The sequence below is a fragment of the Saccopteryx leptura genome, chromosome 2, assembly GCF_036850995.1.
Source record: "Saccopteryx leptura isolate mSacLep1 chromosome 2, mSacLep1_pri_phased_curated, whole genome shotgun sequence".
Lineage (NCBI taxonomy): Eukaryota > Metazoa > Chordata > Mammalia > Chiroptera > Emballonuridae > Saccopteryx > Saccopteryx leptura.
The window spans coordinates 132,957,079-132,968,867 of record NC_089504.1 but is presented as its reverse complement, the minus strand read 5'-3'; the positions used below and the strand labels follow the sequence as shown (position 1 = coordinate 132,968,867).

At 48.9% G+C, this 11,789-nt stretch overlaps 1 protein-coding gene across 1 annotated transcript; it reads right to left on the bottom strand.

Annotated features, from left to right (window-relative positions):
- Positions 1-3,770: 3,770 nt before the first annotated feature.
- On the bottom strand, positions 3,771-10,659 carry RND1 (Rho family GTPase 1). Its single transcript, XM_066365781.1, has 5 exons — positions 10,453-10,659; positions 9,601-9,688; positions 6,605-6,714; positions 5,636-5,770; positions 3,771-4,869 (listed from the first exon to the last, which is right to left on the bottom strand). The coding sequence occupies exons 1-5, from the start codon at positions 10,570-10,572 to the stop codon at positions 4,624-4,626; spliced, it is 699 nt and encodes a 232-aa protein (XP_066221878.1). The 5' UTR covers positions 10,573-10,659; the 3' UTR covers positions 3,771-4,623.
- Positions 10,660-11,789: the final 1,130 nt, after the last annotated feature.

Here is an 11,789-nt window from a genome sequence, read left to right as displayed (position 1 = left end):
AATAACCCCAGTTATTATGACAATTAAAAATGAGGCCACACAACAGAATCCAAAAGCCTCCAGGGGTATCGCCTGGGCAGTAGCACCTGTTTTCTCAGCACTCCTGATAGGACCCTGGCTTCCTTATTTTCTTTCCTCTGGAATCTGGCCAGTTATTACACTATCTTTGTGCTTTTGTTCTTTCTTTCTAATGTTCCTCCCGCTCGTTAGTCCTCCATTGAGCTACTTTAAAAAAAAAAAAAAAACAACAACCCTAATTTTATGTTCATTTGGTTTTTCTTTGTTCTTATCATTCATAGTGCTCCCACACACCTATTCCCCCGCGCCAAAACAAAAACCTTGCAACTTATAGGATGGGTTTAAACAGATACTAGGAAGTATGTAATGCCTCCTTCCTTCTCATTTTTCCATCATCAGCTTTTTTGTTTCAATCCTGTATGGCTGTAGGGTTGGCTTTTTTCTCTAAATATATGTTCGGTTCTCCTCAAGCAGAGCCTCAGGATAGACCCAAAAAAATCTTCAAGCCCTCAGCATCGTGAACAATGTTCCAAGGTATCCGGGAAGAGGTACCCTTCCGCTCTTCGAGTGCCGCAGCCTTTGACCTGCCACTTCTTTTTTTTTTTTTTTTTTTTTTTAATTTTAATTTATTTTATTTATTTATTTCAGAGAGGAGAGAGAGAGAGAGAGAGAGAGAGAGAGAGAAGGGGTGAGGAGCAGGAAGCATCAACTCCCACATGTGCCTTGACCAGACAAGCTCGGGGTTTCAAACAGGCGACCTCAGCATTCCAGGTCGATGTTTTATCCACTGCGCCACCACAGGTCAGGCTGACCTGCCACTTCTAACCCAGAGACAGAACTGAAGGGAAAGTAGTCTTTCGTATACGAAATCTATTACGTATATGTAATTCATCCAGTGAACACTGGAGGTCTCTGCACTCACAGAATGGAACCTCAACTAATAATCAGATCTAAGTTGTAGTCAAGATTCTTTAAAAGCTGTAATTATTTTTTTAAGACTTTATTCATTTTAGAGAGAAGAGACAGAGAGAAAGAAGGTGGGGATGAGCGAGAAATATCAACTCCCCTGTGTGCCTTGACCAGGCAAGCCCAAGGTTTCAAACTGGCGATCTCAGCATTCCAGGTCTTGCTTTATCCACTGCGCCACCACAGGTCAGGCAAAAGCCACAGTTATTATTTACCGAAAATCTTCTACGTGCCCAGCCATGTACTGGACACAACTTACATTACTTATTTCACTGAATTCTAATAACATTATGAATATTATCTCCATTTAATTGATAAGATTGTGGGCCAGAAAAAATAATTATGCCTTTAAAGTCCACATAGTTAAAGGAATGGAACCAAAATTCAACTTCAGAATCCATGCTATTTCCGTATTTCCAAATTACCGTTTGTCATCATCTTTCAAGATGAGTAAATTGAGCCCAGTCTGTGGTGGCACAGTGGATAGTCAACCTGGAATGCCAAGGTCTTCAGTTTGAAACGTGGGGCTTGCCTGGTCAAGACACATACCAGAAGAAATGGCTAGTTGATGCTTCCCACTCCTCACCCGTTTCTCTCTCTCTTGCTATCTCTCTCTAAAAATCAGTTAATTTTAAAAGTGAGTAAATTGAAACCCAGAAAAGTGGTAACACTTCTCAAAGTTTATAATGGCAGAGTTTCCCCAGTACTTATGCACACCTCTCTCATGTAATACATGTAAGACATTGAGCTCAAAAGATACTCATTTGTCTTAACCTGCTAGTTCTTTCACAAACATGCATCTTTGGAGATGGAGATACAGGGACTATGTTCTAGTGAGGACCAGATTCTCCTTTTGGGACCCGTGAGATTGTAGTTAACATTGAGATCTGGTTTGAATCTTGACTCCACTACATATAAGCAGGAAGATCTCATGCAAGTTATATGGTATCTCTGGCTTTTCTATTTCCTCATTTATAAAACAGGGATAATAATATGACTTGTCTCACTGGGTAGGATAGCAGAGCAGTGAGAAGTGCATGTTCTGGAGCCAGGTCGCCTGATTTGCATACAGATTTTACCACTTTCTAGATATGTGACCTTGGGTACATTTTTTTTAGGGACAGAGACAGAAGGGGGGGACAGTAAGGAGGAGAGATGAGAAGCATCAACTTATAGTTGTGGCACTTTAATTGTTCATTGATTGCTTCTTATACATGCATTGACGGGGGGGGGGGGGATCAAGCTGAACCAATGACCCCTTGCTCAAGCCAGCAACCTTGCACTCAAGCCAGCAACCTTTGGGTTCAAGGCAGCAACCATGGGGTCATGTCAATGATCCTACACTCAGGCTGGTGACCCTGCGCTCAACCCAGTTGAGCCCACACTCGAGCCGGCAACCTTGGGGTTTCAAACCTGGGACTTCAGCATCCCAGACCAACGCTCTATCATCTGTGCCATCACAAGTAAGGCAACCTTGGATACATTAACTATTCTCTCTGAACCTCAGTTTCCTTGTCTATAAATTGAGTATTCCATAGGAATAAATAACATATAAAGAACTCATAAGCATCTCTGACCCATAGTAAACATTTAACAATGTTAGCTATTATCCTTAATGAGGTTAAATGTGGTAATGTTGGTAAAGCTATGAGGACAGTGCTGAGCATAGTAAGAACTCAATTCATTTATAGCTCATTATTTCCAGTATACTATGAAACTTGGAAAAAAAAAGAGCTAGAAGTCATTGAAGAGAAGGGAAGTTGAGGCCCCTGAGCTGCCATCAATAGGCAATGGAATTGGAAGGTCAAGAAAGCAGAAGACATTCCCTCTTTAAACTCAGAGACTAGGCCCTGGCCGGTTGGCTCAGTGGTAGAGCGTCGGCCTGGCGTGCGGGGGACCCAGGTTCGATTCCCGGCCAGGGCACACAGGAGAAGCGCCCATTTGCTTCTCCACCCCCACCCCTCCTTCCTCTCTGTCTCTCTCTTCCCCTCCCGCAGCCAAGGCTCCATTGGAACAAAGACGGCCCGGGCGCTGGGGATGGCTCCTTGGCCTCTGCCCCAGGTGCTAGAGTGGCTCTGGTCTCGGCAGAGCATCGCCCCCTGGTGGGCAGAGCGTTGCCCCTGATGGGCGTGCCGGGTGGATCCCGGTCGGGCGCATGCGGGAGTCTGTCTGTCTCTCCCCGTTTCCAGCTTCAGAAAAAATACAAAAAAATAAAAAATAAACTCAGAGACTAGAACTCCAAGAACCTCCTATCCTAAACTTGGCTTCAGTCTGTCCACCTGAAGGGGTTGGGATTTCAGCAGCTTGGATCCCAATTTCACTAAACCGGTCTCTCCTCTAGGCTCTCCAGGGCAATGGTTCTCGTCCAGAAGTGATTTTTCCCCAGGGGACATTTAGCAGTATCTGGAAACATTTTGGGTTGTGACAACTGGGGATGGGGGGGGGGGGGGCGTATGCTACTGATGTCTAGCAGGTAGAGACCAGAGCTGCTGCTAAACCTCCAAAGCGTGGAACAGCTCCCAGAACACAGCATTATCTAGCCTAAAATGTCGTTATTTCCAAGATTGAGAAACCCTGCTCTCAGGATAAGGAGTTCTTCATGGCTAGGGCTTGGGTGGGGTTGGGGCTGAGGTGGGGTGGGAGTAGAGGAAGGACATCTGTGTTGGAGGGGCCAGGGAACAGTGGAGGCAGCCACTCTGCAACTCACAGAAAGGACCCCATGGCGGTTTTTTCCTCATTATCAGTGACCAAAGGAAACAGAAAGAAGCTAAGAAAACAGAGCCAACTTCTTGATATGTGTTATATTTTTCATTAATAAATAGGTTTTCTTCTTTAAACACAGAACATATAACAGATTGAAACACTCCCCCCTCCCCCCATTCCAAAGATAGGAGTCTATAAAACAAATGCCAGCTTTACTGCCCTAAGGGCAGAAAAAGTCTGGTGACCCCCACCCAGCCCTGCCCCCTGCAGCACCACCACCCCCACACTGCAAGAGAAAGGGGTCTGGGGCTTCTCCTTTGGACCCTGGGGACTCAGGTGAGAAGCATGTGAATGTATGATGTCACCTCTCCACGAGGCATGGGCTATGCAAAGATGAGGTTTCCTTCTCATCGGCTCTGACCAGCTCCTGCCCTTCTGGTTTCAGTAATGAAGAAGCACCTAGGCTCAGCTCCCAAGGGAGCTACCTCACAGCTTCCCCACTCTCCACTCCCTGTGGTCTCCTCAGAGGGGAACAGAAGGGCTGAGGGAACCCTCCCATCCCCTGGCCTGCATGGAAGCGCTGGGTGGAAGAGGCATGATGCTGAAGGTGAGGCTCCTGCAGGCCCCTGAGCCCCTGAGCCCAGCATGCCCCCCACACCCCCACACCTTTCCTTCCTCTGGAGTGGGGGGCACTGGGGCAGCCGCCCCTCCACCACCTACTGCCTGGCTTGGGGTGTGATGGTTCTTTCTCCATGTCAGGTCCTCAAGCAGGACCTGGCTCTTTCTTTGTCCCATTCTTGTCTCCTTCCAAGCCCTCACTGTGGCCGTCTGAAAAATTCGTTGTCCAGTGTCCTAAATTGTCTCATCCTCCCTCTCTCGTGCCTCTGCAACCCAAGGGAGGAAGTGGGAGGCTGTCTCCCCTCTCCAACCCCCACTTCACATAATGGAACAGCTTTTGGCCTTTTCCTTCTTGAAGGTAGAAGAGATGAGTTCAGATCGACTGGGGAGGTGGAGCAGTCGCTTGGAGAGGCTTCGGACAGGGCTCTTTGGGGGCATCGGGCTGGGCTTGTTCAGACACACCATGGACGCCGTCCGGAAGATGCTGTGGATACTCTTTTCTGAGGTGAAAGCTGAGCCTTCCAGGTAGATTTCCGCACCCAGCTGCTTGGCTATTGCACAGCCCTGCAGGGGGAAGGGGGAGGAGGGGGAGGTCACCAATGCAGTGGTTCAAAATGACTCTGAAATACAGTCTCCTGTGGTTAGTGGTACTCCCCAGAATCACTCCAGATGGGACCCAACTGCCCATCTCCCAACATCACCCTGATGCCAGACAGAGTAAATCAGAATTTCTAGTGGTAGGGCCTAGGCCTAGGCATTAGTATTTTTAAGAGCTCCCTAGATGAGTCTAATGTGAAACAATGGTTTAAAAGAAATGAGCCCTTGCTTCCATGTGCATAAGAAATTATCCAGGGATTTCATTAAAAATGCAATTCCCATCTTTCTCCCATGTGACTCTTTAGATATGGAGTCAGGAATTCTAATAAACACCTCTAGTGATTCTAATGCAGGTGGTGCACATGAAACAACCTGAGAAACACTGGCCCACACAGGAATGGCTCACCTACCAACTTATCGTATAAATCTCAGTAAATGGGAACCACCTCTATTTATTTATTTATTTATTTATTTTATAATTTTATTTTTTAATGGGGTGACATCAATAAATCAGGATACATATATTCTAAGAAAACATGTCCAGGTTATCTTGTCGTTCAATTATGTTGCATACCCATCACCCAAAGTCAGATTGTCCTCTGTCATCTTCTATCTAGTTTTCGGGTACCACCTCTATTTAGATGACTAGTTGCTGACTATAGATGGCCCCCCAGAATACCAATTCTCTCTTTTAAGCACTTCTCCACCCCCACCCCCCAATACACTTACACACCTGCTCATATGAGATGGGTGCCTGCTTCTGGTGGGACAGCTCCATCAGAGTACTCAGGTCTGTTCGCAAGTCTGTCTTGCACCCAATAAGCAAAACACGGGTGCTGGGACAATAATCTAGAATTTCCGTCCTCCACTGAAGAGCCATGCAAGAAGAAAGAAGGGAGGACAGTCAGTGGCTGACAAATACCCAGAGAAGCCCAGTTGGCAACATCATACACACCATACAGCTTATCACCAGCCCAGCCATCCCTCTGAGTCACAGCATTGCCACTGCACTAATTACATCATCTTCCTGCCCGTGCGGCCTTTGGGGCTACAGGAATACTGACCCAAGAGCCTGTCCTCTGATTCAACAGCACTGTCACCAGAGAAAGCACAGGGGTAAATCTCTTCCCACTCTCTGCCAAGCATATGGGCCTGGATCTGCCCCCTCAATCCAGTCAAAGGGCTTCACAAGTCCAGAAAGCCGGGAGGAAGACAATCGGTCTCTTCCCAAGGGAAGGAGATAGTCCCAGAGTCTTCTCAGAAACTAGGCTAGTTCCACAAGATACCCTGGGACTTTTCAGTGTGGTCAGATCTTGCCACTCAGACCTAGGCATTTCCTACCAGCAGTTCTGCTCAGGGCTGCCTGACCGGCCTAGTCCCAATGGGCTGGAGATCAAGGTCTATAGAAGCTGCCTGCAAATGAAACCATATCACCAAAAGGTTCTCTGACTCTCAAACCTTTGCTGCCCGGAGTCTTCACCACCACCCTCCCTGGCTGGGCCTCTGGCAAAGCAGTACAGGGCAGGGGCAGGAGATCTGGGTTTTAGACACAGAGCTGTAGCTAATGGTGTGGCCTTGGGCAAATCTGTCCCTTCCCGGGCCTCACTTTCTGTTACACAAGAGTAGACTAGATGACAAGGTCCCCAAGATTCCTTTTTGTTCTCAAGCTGAGCTAGAGATTGCAGAGTTTTTCCAGACTTACCTTCTTGAGTGCACTATCCACTGTCTCTGGACGGCTGATGTCAAAGCACAGTAATACTGCATCGGAGTCGCTGTAGCAGAGTGGACGGACATTGTCGTAGTAAGGAGATCCTGTTAAAGGGGAGAAAGAGCTGATAATGAGCCATGGCATTTTCCCTCCCTGCAGGCCTAAGTCCAAAGAGCCCTGGCAATTCTATCCTTGGTCCCTTAGGTTAGGTGGCCCCACCCATCTCCCAGGGGAACCTGCTGCAGCATGTATTTGGAACCTGACCACCTACCAGAGGCAATGCAAGATATCATCTTCCTTAGCCCTGAAATAGGGAAAGGGGGGCAAAATAAAAGGGGGGGACAGAGCATAATTTGACCCTGTCTGGTCTCTTACTATGGGCTTAATTTAAGGTCTGCCAGTTTTGATCCCAGAGGAGGGTACTCCCACTCCTGCAGAGACCAGGGCTTGTTTAGGGCCTTGTCTTTTCTAGAGTCTGCCTGCTGCCCAATCTCTGCTCCCTTTTTCTGCTCCAAGGTTCTCCTCAATGAAAAATAAACCTGCCTGTTATATAACTGGCTGCCCTGCTTTTTTTGCCCTGGGGTCAGAACTCTAAGAGGCTGGTAGGGATTCAGTGCCTCACTCCTTCTCTACCCAAATCAGGTTACACTGAAAAGGGCAAAAAGAAAGCTGCAGCCAGCCCCTCTCCCCCCAGATCTTAGGAAGACAGTCTCAAAGACAGCAGCACCAATCACTTGGGATTTGGGGGCTTGAGTAAGGGTCCCTCGCTGGGAAGGCAGCAGGCAATGCAGATCCAGGTGGTCTAATATGGGAGAATGCTAGGAGCTGAGCCTGCCCCCCTCCACCCTGGGAAGGAACAGTAGCAGATTTGGAACCCAGACAATCCGTGCTCAGAATAGCAAGCAGCCCCTCTTCCTGCACCACAATCGCCATGGAAACTGGGGGGAATCCAAGTGGGGAGGGGGTTGGTTGTTAAAAAAAAAAGAGTAAAGGGGAGTTGGGATAGCTGCCTGCTCCTTCAGCAACCTGCCCCCATCCCCTCTCTGAGGTGGGGTCTTATCACTGCAGCACTGAGCAAAGGGAGCACTGCAGCAGTGGCAGGGGGAGGGGAAGAGGCTTCCTTTCTGGCTCCAAGCTGTCCCCCACCCCTAAGACCGGCTAGTGAATAATGGGAACAGGTTCCATCCTGGCCCCAATGTTGGGAAGCCCCATCCCACACTTGGCTGACATTTCCTCCTTCCTTATGGGCATCTAATTTGAAAGAGGGAGTTTGAGGATGACTGATAGCCTGCATCCTTTTGGAAATTGGATGTGGGTGGGGGGGACGCAACATGGGAAATAGAGACCACCTTGCTGATTTTCCTTTATCTGGGTTGGAATTCAAAGGCTTCATTCTGATTGTGGGAGGAAGGGGAAGCAGCAGGGAAGTGGTGGGGGGGAGCGGCGTTTTGGGGCGGTGGTAGTGAAGAGATGAGCTGCAGTAAGATTCTGGGAAGATTGAAAGGTGGGCAGGGTACGGCAGATGCAAAAGCATACATCATGCAGCCAATTGCATTCCCGTCGGATCCAGCCAGTACAGCACGGTCCAAGATAACCAGAACCCTGCCTCCCAACCCCTGGAACTGCAGCAGAGAAAGCACAGCAGGTTGAGGAATTTTTGTTTTGCTTTGTTTTGTTTTTGGAAGGAAGGGAGGAAGGGGAAGTCTCATTATCTGTTCATCCATCCCATCCCTTGCCCCAAATCTTTCCAGACCTCAAAATTGGATCATGGGAACAATAGCTCTTTGGAGGAGCAGGACAGCATATTTATTGTATGTAACAGGAAACCCCTAGTGATTTATAGTTCCTCTTTAAACTCAGCCTGAATATGCATTTTTAGAGAGGAGTGGATCTTATTTCCTTTCCCCCTATTTCTGGCTTTTACTCCTTAATTATGACTCTGAATCCAGTCTATTTTAAAAGCACTGGGGTAAAGAGATAATGGGAAGGGATCAGAATCAATGCAAGAGATGGTCTAGCATTGAGGATTTAGGGTTGAGAGGGTAGGAAAATATTGCTTCCTACATTCTAGAAAGACAGGCACTTCTACCTCAGCCCAGTGTGGGAGAGAGGGGGAATGGTCAGAGCCAGCACTCTCCCTCCTGCCACTACCTACAATGTGACTCTGCCCCATATTAAGCCATCTCCCCCACCCGCCAAAGCACCAGTGATGCATCACTTCAGCCCTGAGCCGCAGCGGTATGACGAGTGGAGCTGAGCTGCAGCAGGCTGAGAGCAGTGGCCTGAGATGGAATGCAGGAGAGAAAACTGAGTCAGGAGCAATATTCCCCCCAAAGCAGGCTTGTCTCCCTGCCTCAACCACAACGACCTTCAGCAGCACTACCTTCTGCCTTACTTGGCTTTATTCTGGGATAATAAAGGCTGTGTGTGTGGCTGGCAGGGAGTGAAAATGGAGAAGCCCTGTCTGTCTGCCCCCAAGTATTCAGGGGGCAGTCACCTCAATATTGAGCTCCCTTTTTAAAATTTTTTTTAAAGACTATCAATTTCTTTGCAGAGAGAAGACAGAGAAAGAGAAAGAGAGAGAGAGAGAGAGAGAGAGAGAGAAGGGGGAGGAGCAGGAAGCATCAACTGCCATATGTGCCTTGACCAGGCAAGCCCAGGGTTTCGAACCAGTGACCTCAGTGTTCTGGGTCAATGCTTTATCCCACTGCGCCACCACAGGTCAGGCAATATTGAGCCCTCTTAAGGACTGAACTAGACCCAGAGTAATAAGTGGCTTCTGGGGTTCATCCATTCTGCACCCCTGGACCAGCCTACTGAGTCGATCCTTCCCCAACACCCAACTGAGGAATCTTCAGGTTCCCCCTTCTTTCAGTTTCCTGGCCAGCACTATACTACTCCCTATCAAAGAGGAAAACAATTTCTAAAAAACAGCAGCCGCAGCAGCCCAGTGGAGGTGGGAAGGGGGTATTTGGGGTCAGTAGTCTTACCTGAGGTGTCCCAGAGACTAAGCTCTACCCTCTGTTCCTCTGTCTCCAAGCAGGCTGTGTAATTCTCAAACACAGTGGGCACATATGTCTGTAAAAAGAGAGGAACTATTCACACTCTGCCCCCCCACACACACACACCCTCTGGTTAGTACTGGCTACACAAGAAGCCACTCACTGTAGTGAGATACTAAAGTGGCCAGGGAAGAAGATATGTGGGGCAGAAGGGACCACATGGGACAGGAGGCAGGGACATATAGAAACCCAGGCAATTTGCTCCATCAAATTAAGAAATGGAAATGACTTCTAGCCAGGGACAAGTCCCCCACATTTTAGATGGTCAGAAATACACACACACACACACACACATTCCTCTCATCCCCATTTTTGTCTGGCTCCCAATTTCAGAGCCACAAGCCAATTCTAGCTCTTTCTCTTCTCCCCACAAGCCCCCTGGCAGCAGAACAGCAGAAACGGGTGGCAGGAGACTGCTTGGAGCCATGCTCACAAACCTTTGAGGTTAGGGTGAAGGGGCGGGCAGGTATTGCCTGAACAAACCCCAGATTCTCAAATGCCTCCAGTACCCTCTCCAGGGAGCAGACTCTAGGATGAAGGGAGGTAGGAGGGGGTTTGATCAGGGCCTATGGGTGAAGAGGTGAGGAGGAGCCAGCGGGGCGGCATAAGTGGAACAGGTCTCAGGGGGGACGCTAAGGCAGGGCGGCCCTCTAGCCTGAAAGAGGCTGAGGGCGGGGTGCGGAAGGAGACACAGCTCCCTGGGCAGGTGGGACTCTACCCCCGGGGTCGGCCGGCAGGCAGGCAAGGAGAAAAGCTGGAGGGGGCAGGTGGGCAGCTCACCTCGGGATAGCAGTCCTTGGCTAACACCTGTAACATTGCTGTCTTCCCGCACTGCACGTCTCCCACCAGAACGAGCTTACATCTGGCCACGACTGGCTGGGGGGCCCGTCTTTCCTTCATGGCTGCAGTTTCCCCGGGACTTGGACTCTGGTTCAAAGAGGAGAGGGATGCGCCAGGTGCGTCTCAGCACACAAACCAAAGCGAATTCCCTGCCTTGCTCCAACTGAACAGGAGGCCGGTACAACTCCTTTATATCTGTCTGGATGAGCCAATCACAAGCGGAGGCGGGCTCTGTCAGGGCCAATCCCTGAGGTGGGATCCCCTCCGGCAGCCAATGGTAGGAGGATCTGAGTCAGCGCCCTCTTCCTCCCTTCCCTTTCTTTTAAAGCTGCACTGTTGCGTCCTCTGAAAGGGGATTCCCACGTTTTGCAATTGTATTAGAGGGGGGAAGGGACTTGAAGCAAAAATTTAATGGTCTTGAGTGTCCACCAATTAGTGTCAAAAAACAATAAACTAGCTATGAACACAGAAAGTGAGGTCAAGCTGGAGTTGTCTCAGAAAAGCAGAACCTGCCTATAGACAGGTGGCAACCCTAGGGTGGAGGTGGGGGCAGCGATCCCTGACCTCTTTGTTTCTCTAATCCTCATCCAAACCAGTTCCCACACTTGGCTTCCCATCCCAGAAGCTTCTGCTCTACCGTTTTATCAGCTCCTGCTGTTCCCCTTTCAATTCCTGAGTCTCTTCCTCAGGAATCACCTTCACCAAAAGGAAATGAATAAAAAAGCCTTCTACATCATCTGGAAAAACCCCACACAGTCCCTGACCCAGAGATGGGCAGAGAAAGGGATGAGAGGGCTGGCGAGTGGGGTTGGGAGAAAAGACAGAACAAAGCAAACAAAGTCGCAGTTTGTTTGGCCAGACAACCTCTCACCCCATGCCTGGCAGTTACTGCTTAAGGGTGTTTGTTCTGCTGCCTGGGTTCAGCTTCCTGGATGAATCAGGCACAGGTCCAGTTCCAGGTGACACCTACTGATGCTGACACACTGTGTCACCTGATTAAAGTCCAGACTGGGCATGGGACTTTGGGATTAGAAAACTGGAGGGAAATCTAAGCTTGAGATGAGCTACATAACTGCCTATGTCACCTGCCCCATCAGAGCCTTTGCCACTTAAGGCGCCAGTCCACTAGACAGAACCATGTAATGTGCTCGAATAACTCACTGCTTATTCAGGAACCAAGACAGTCCAGATAAGGCCTTCTGGGGATCAGGGATTAAAGTAAGGCTGGTAAGCAAAGTGAAAGTATTCCTGAGTTCATCCTTAGGTCCTTTCCCGTC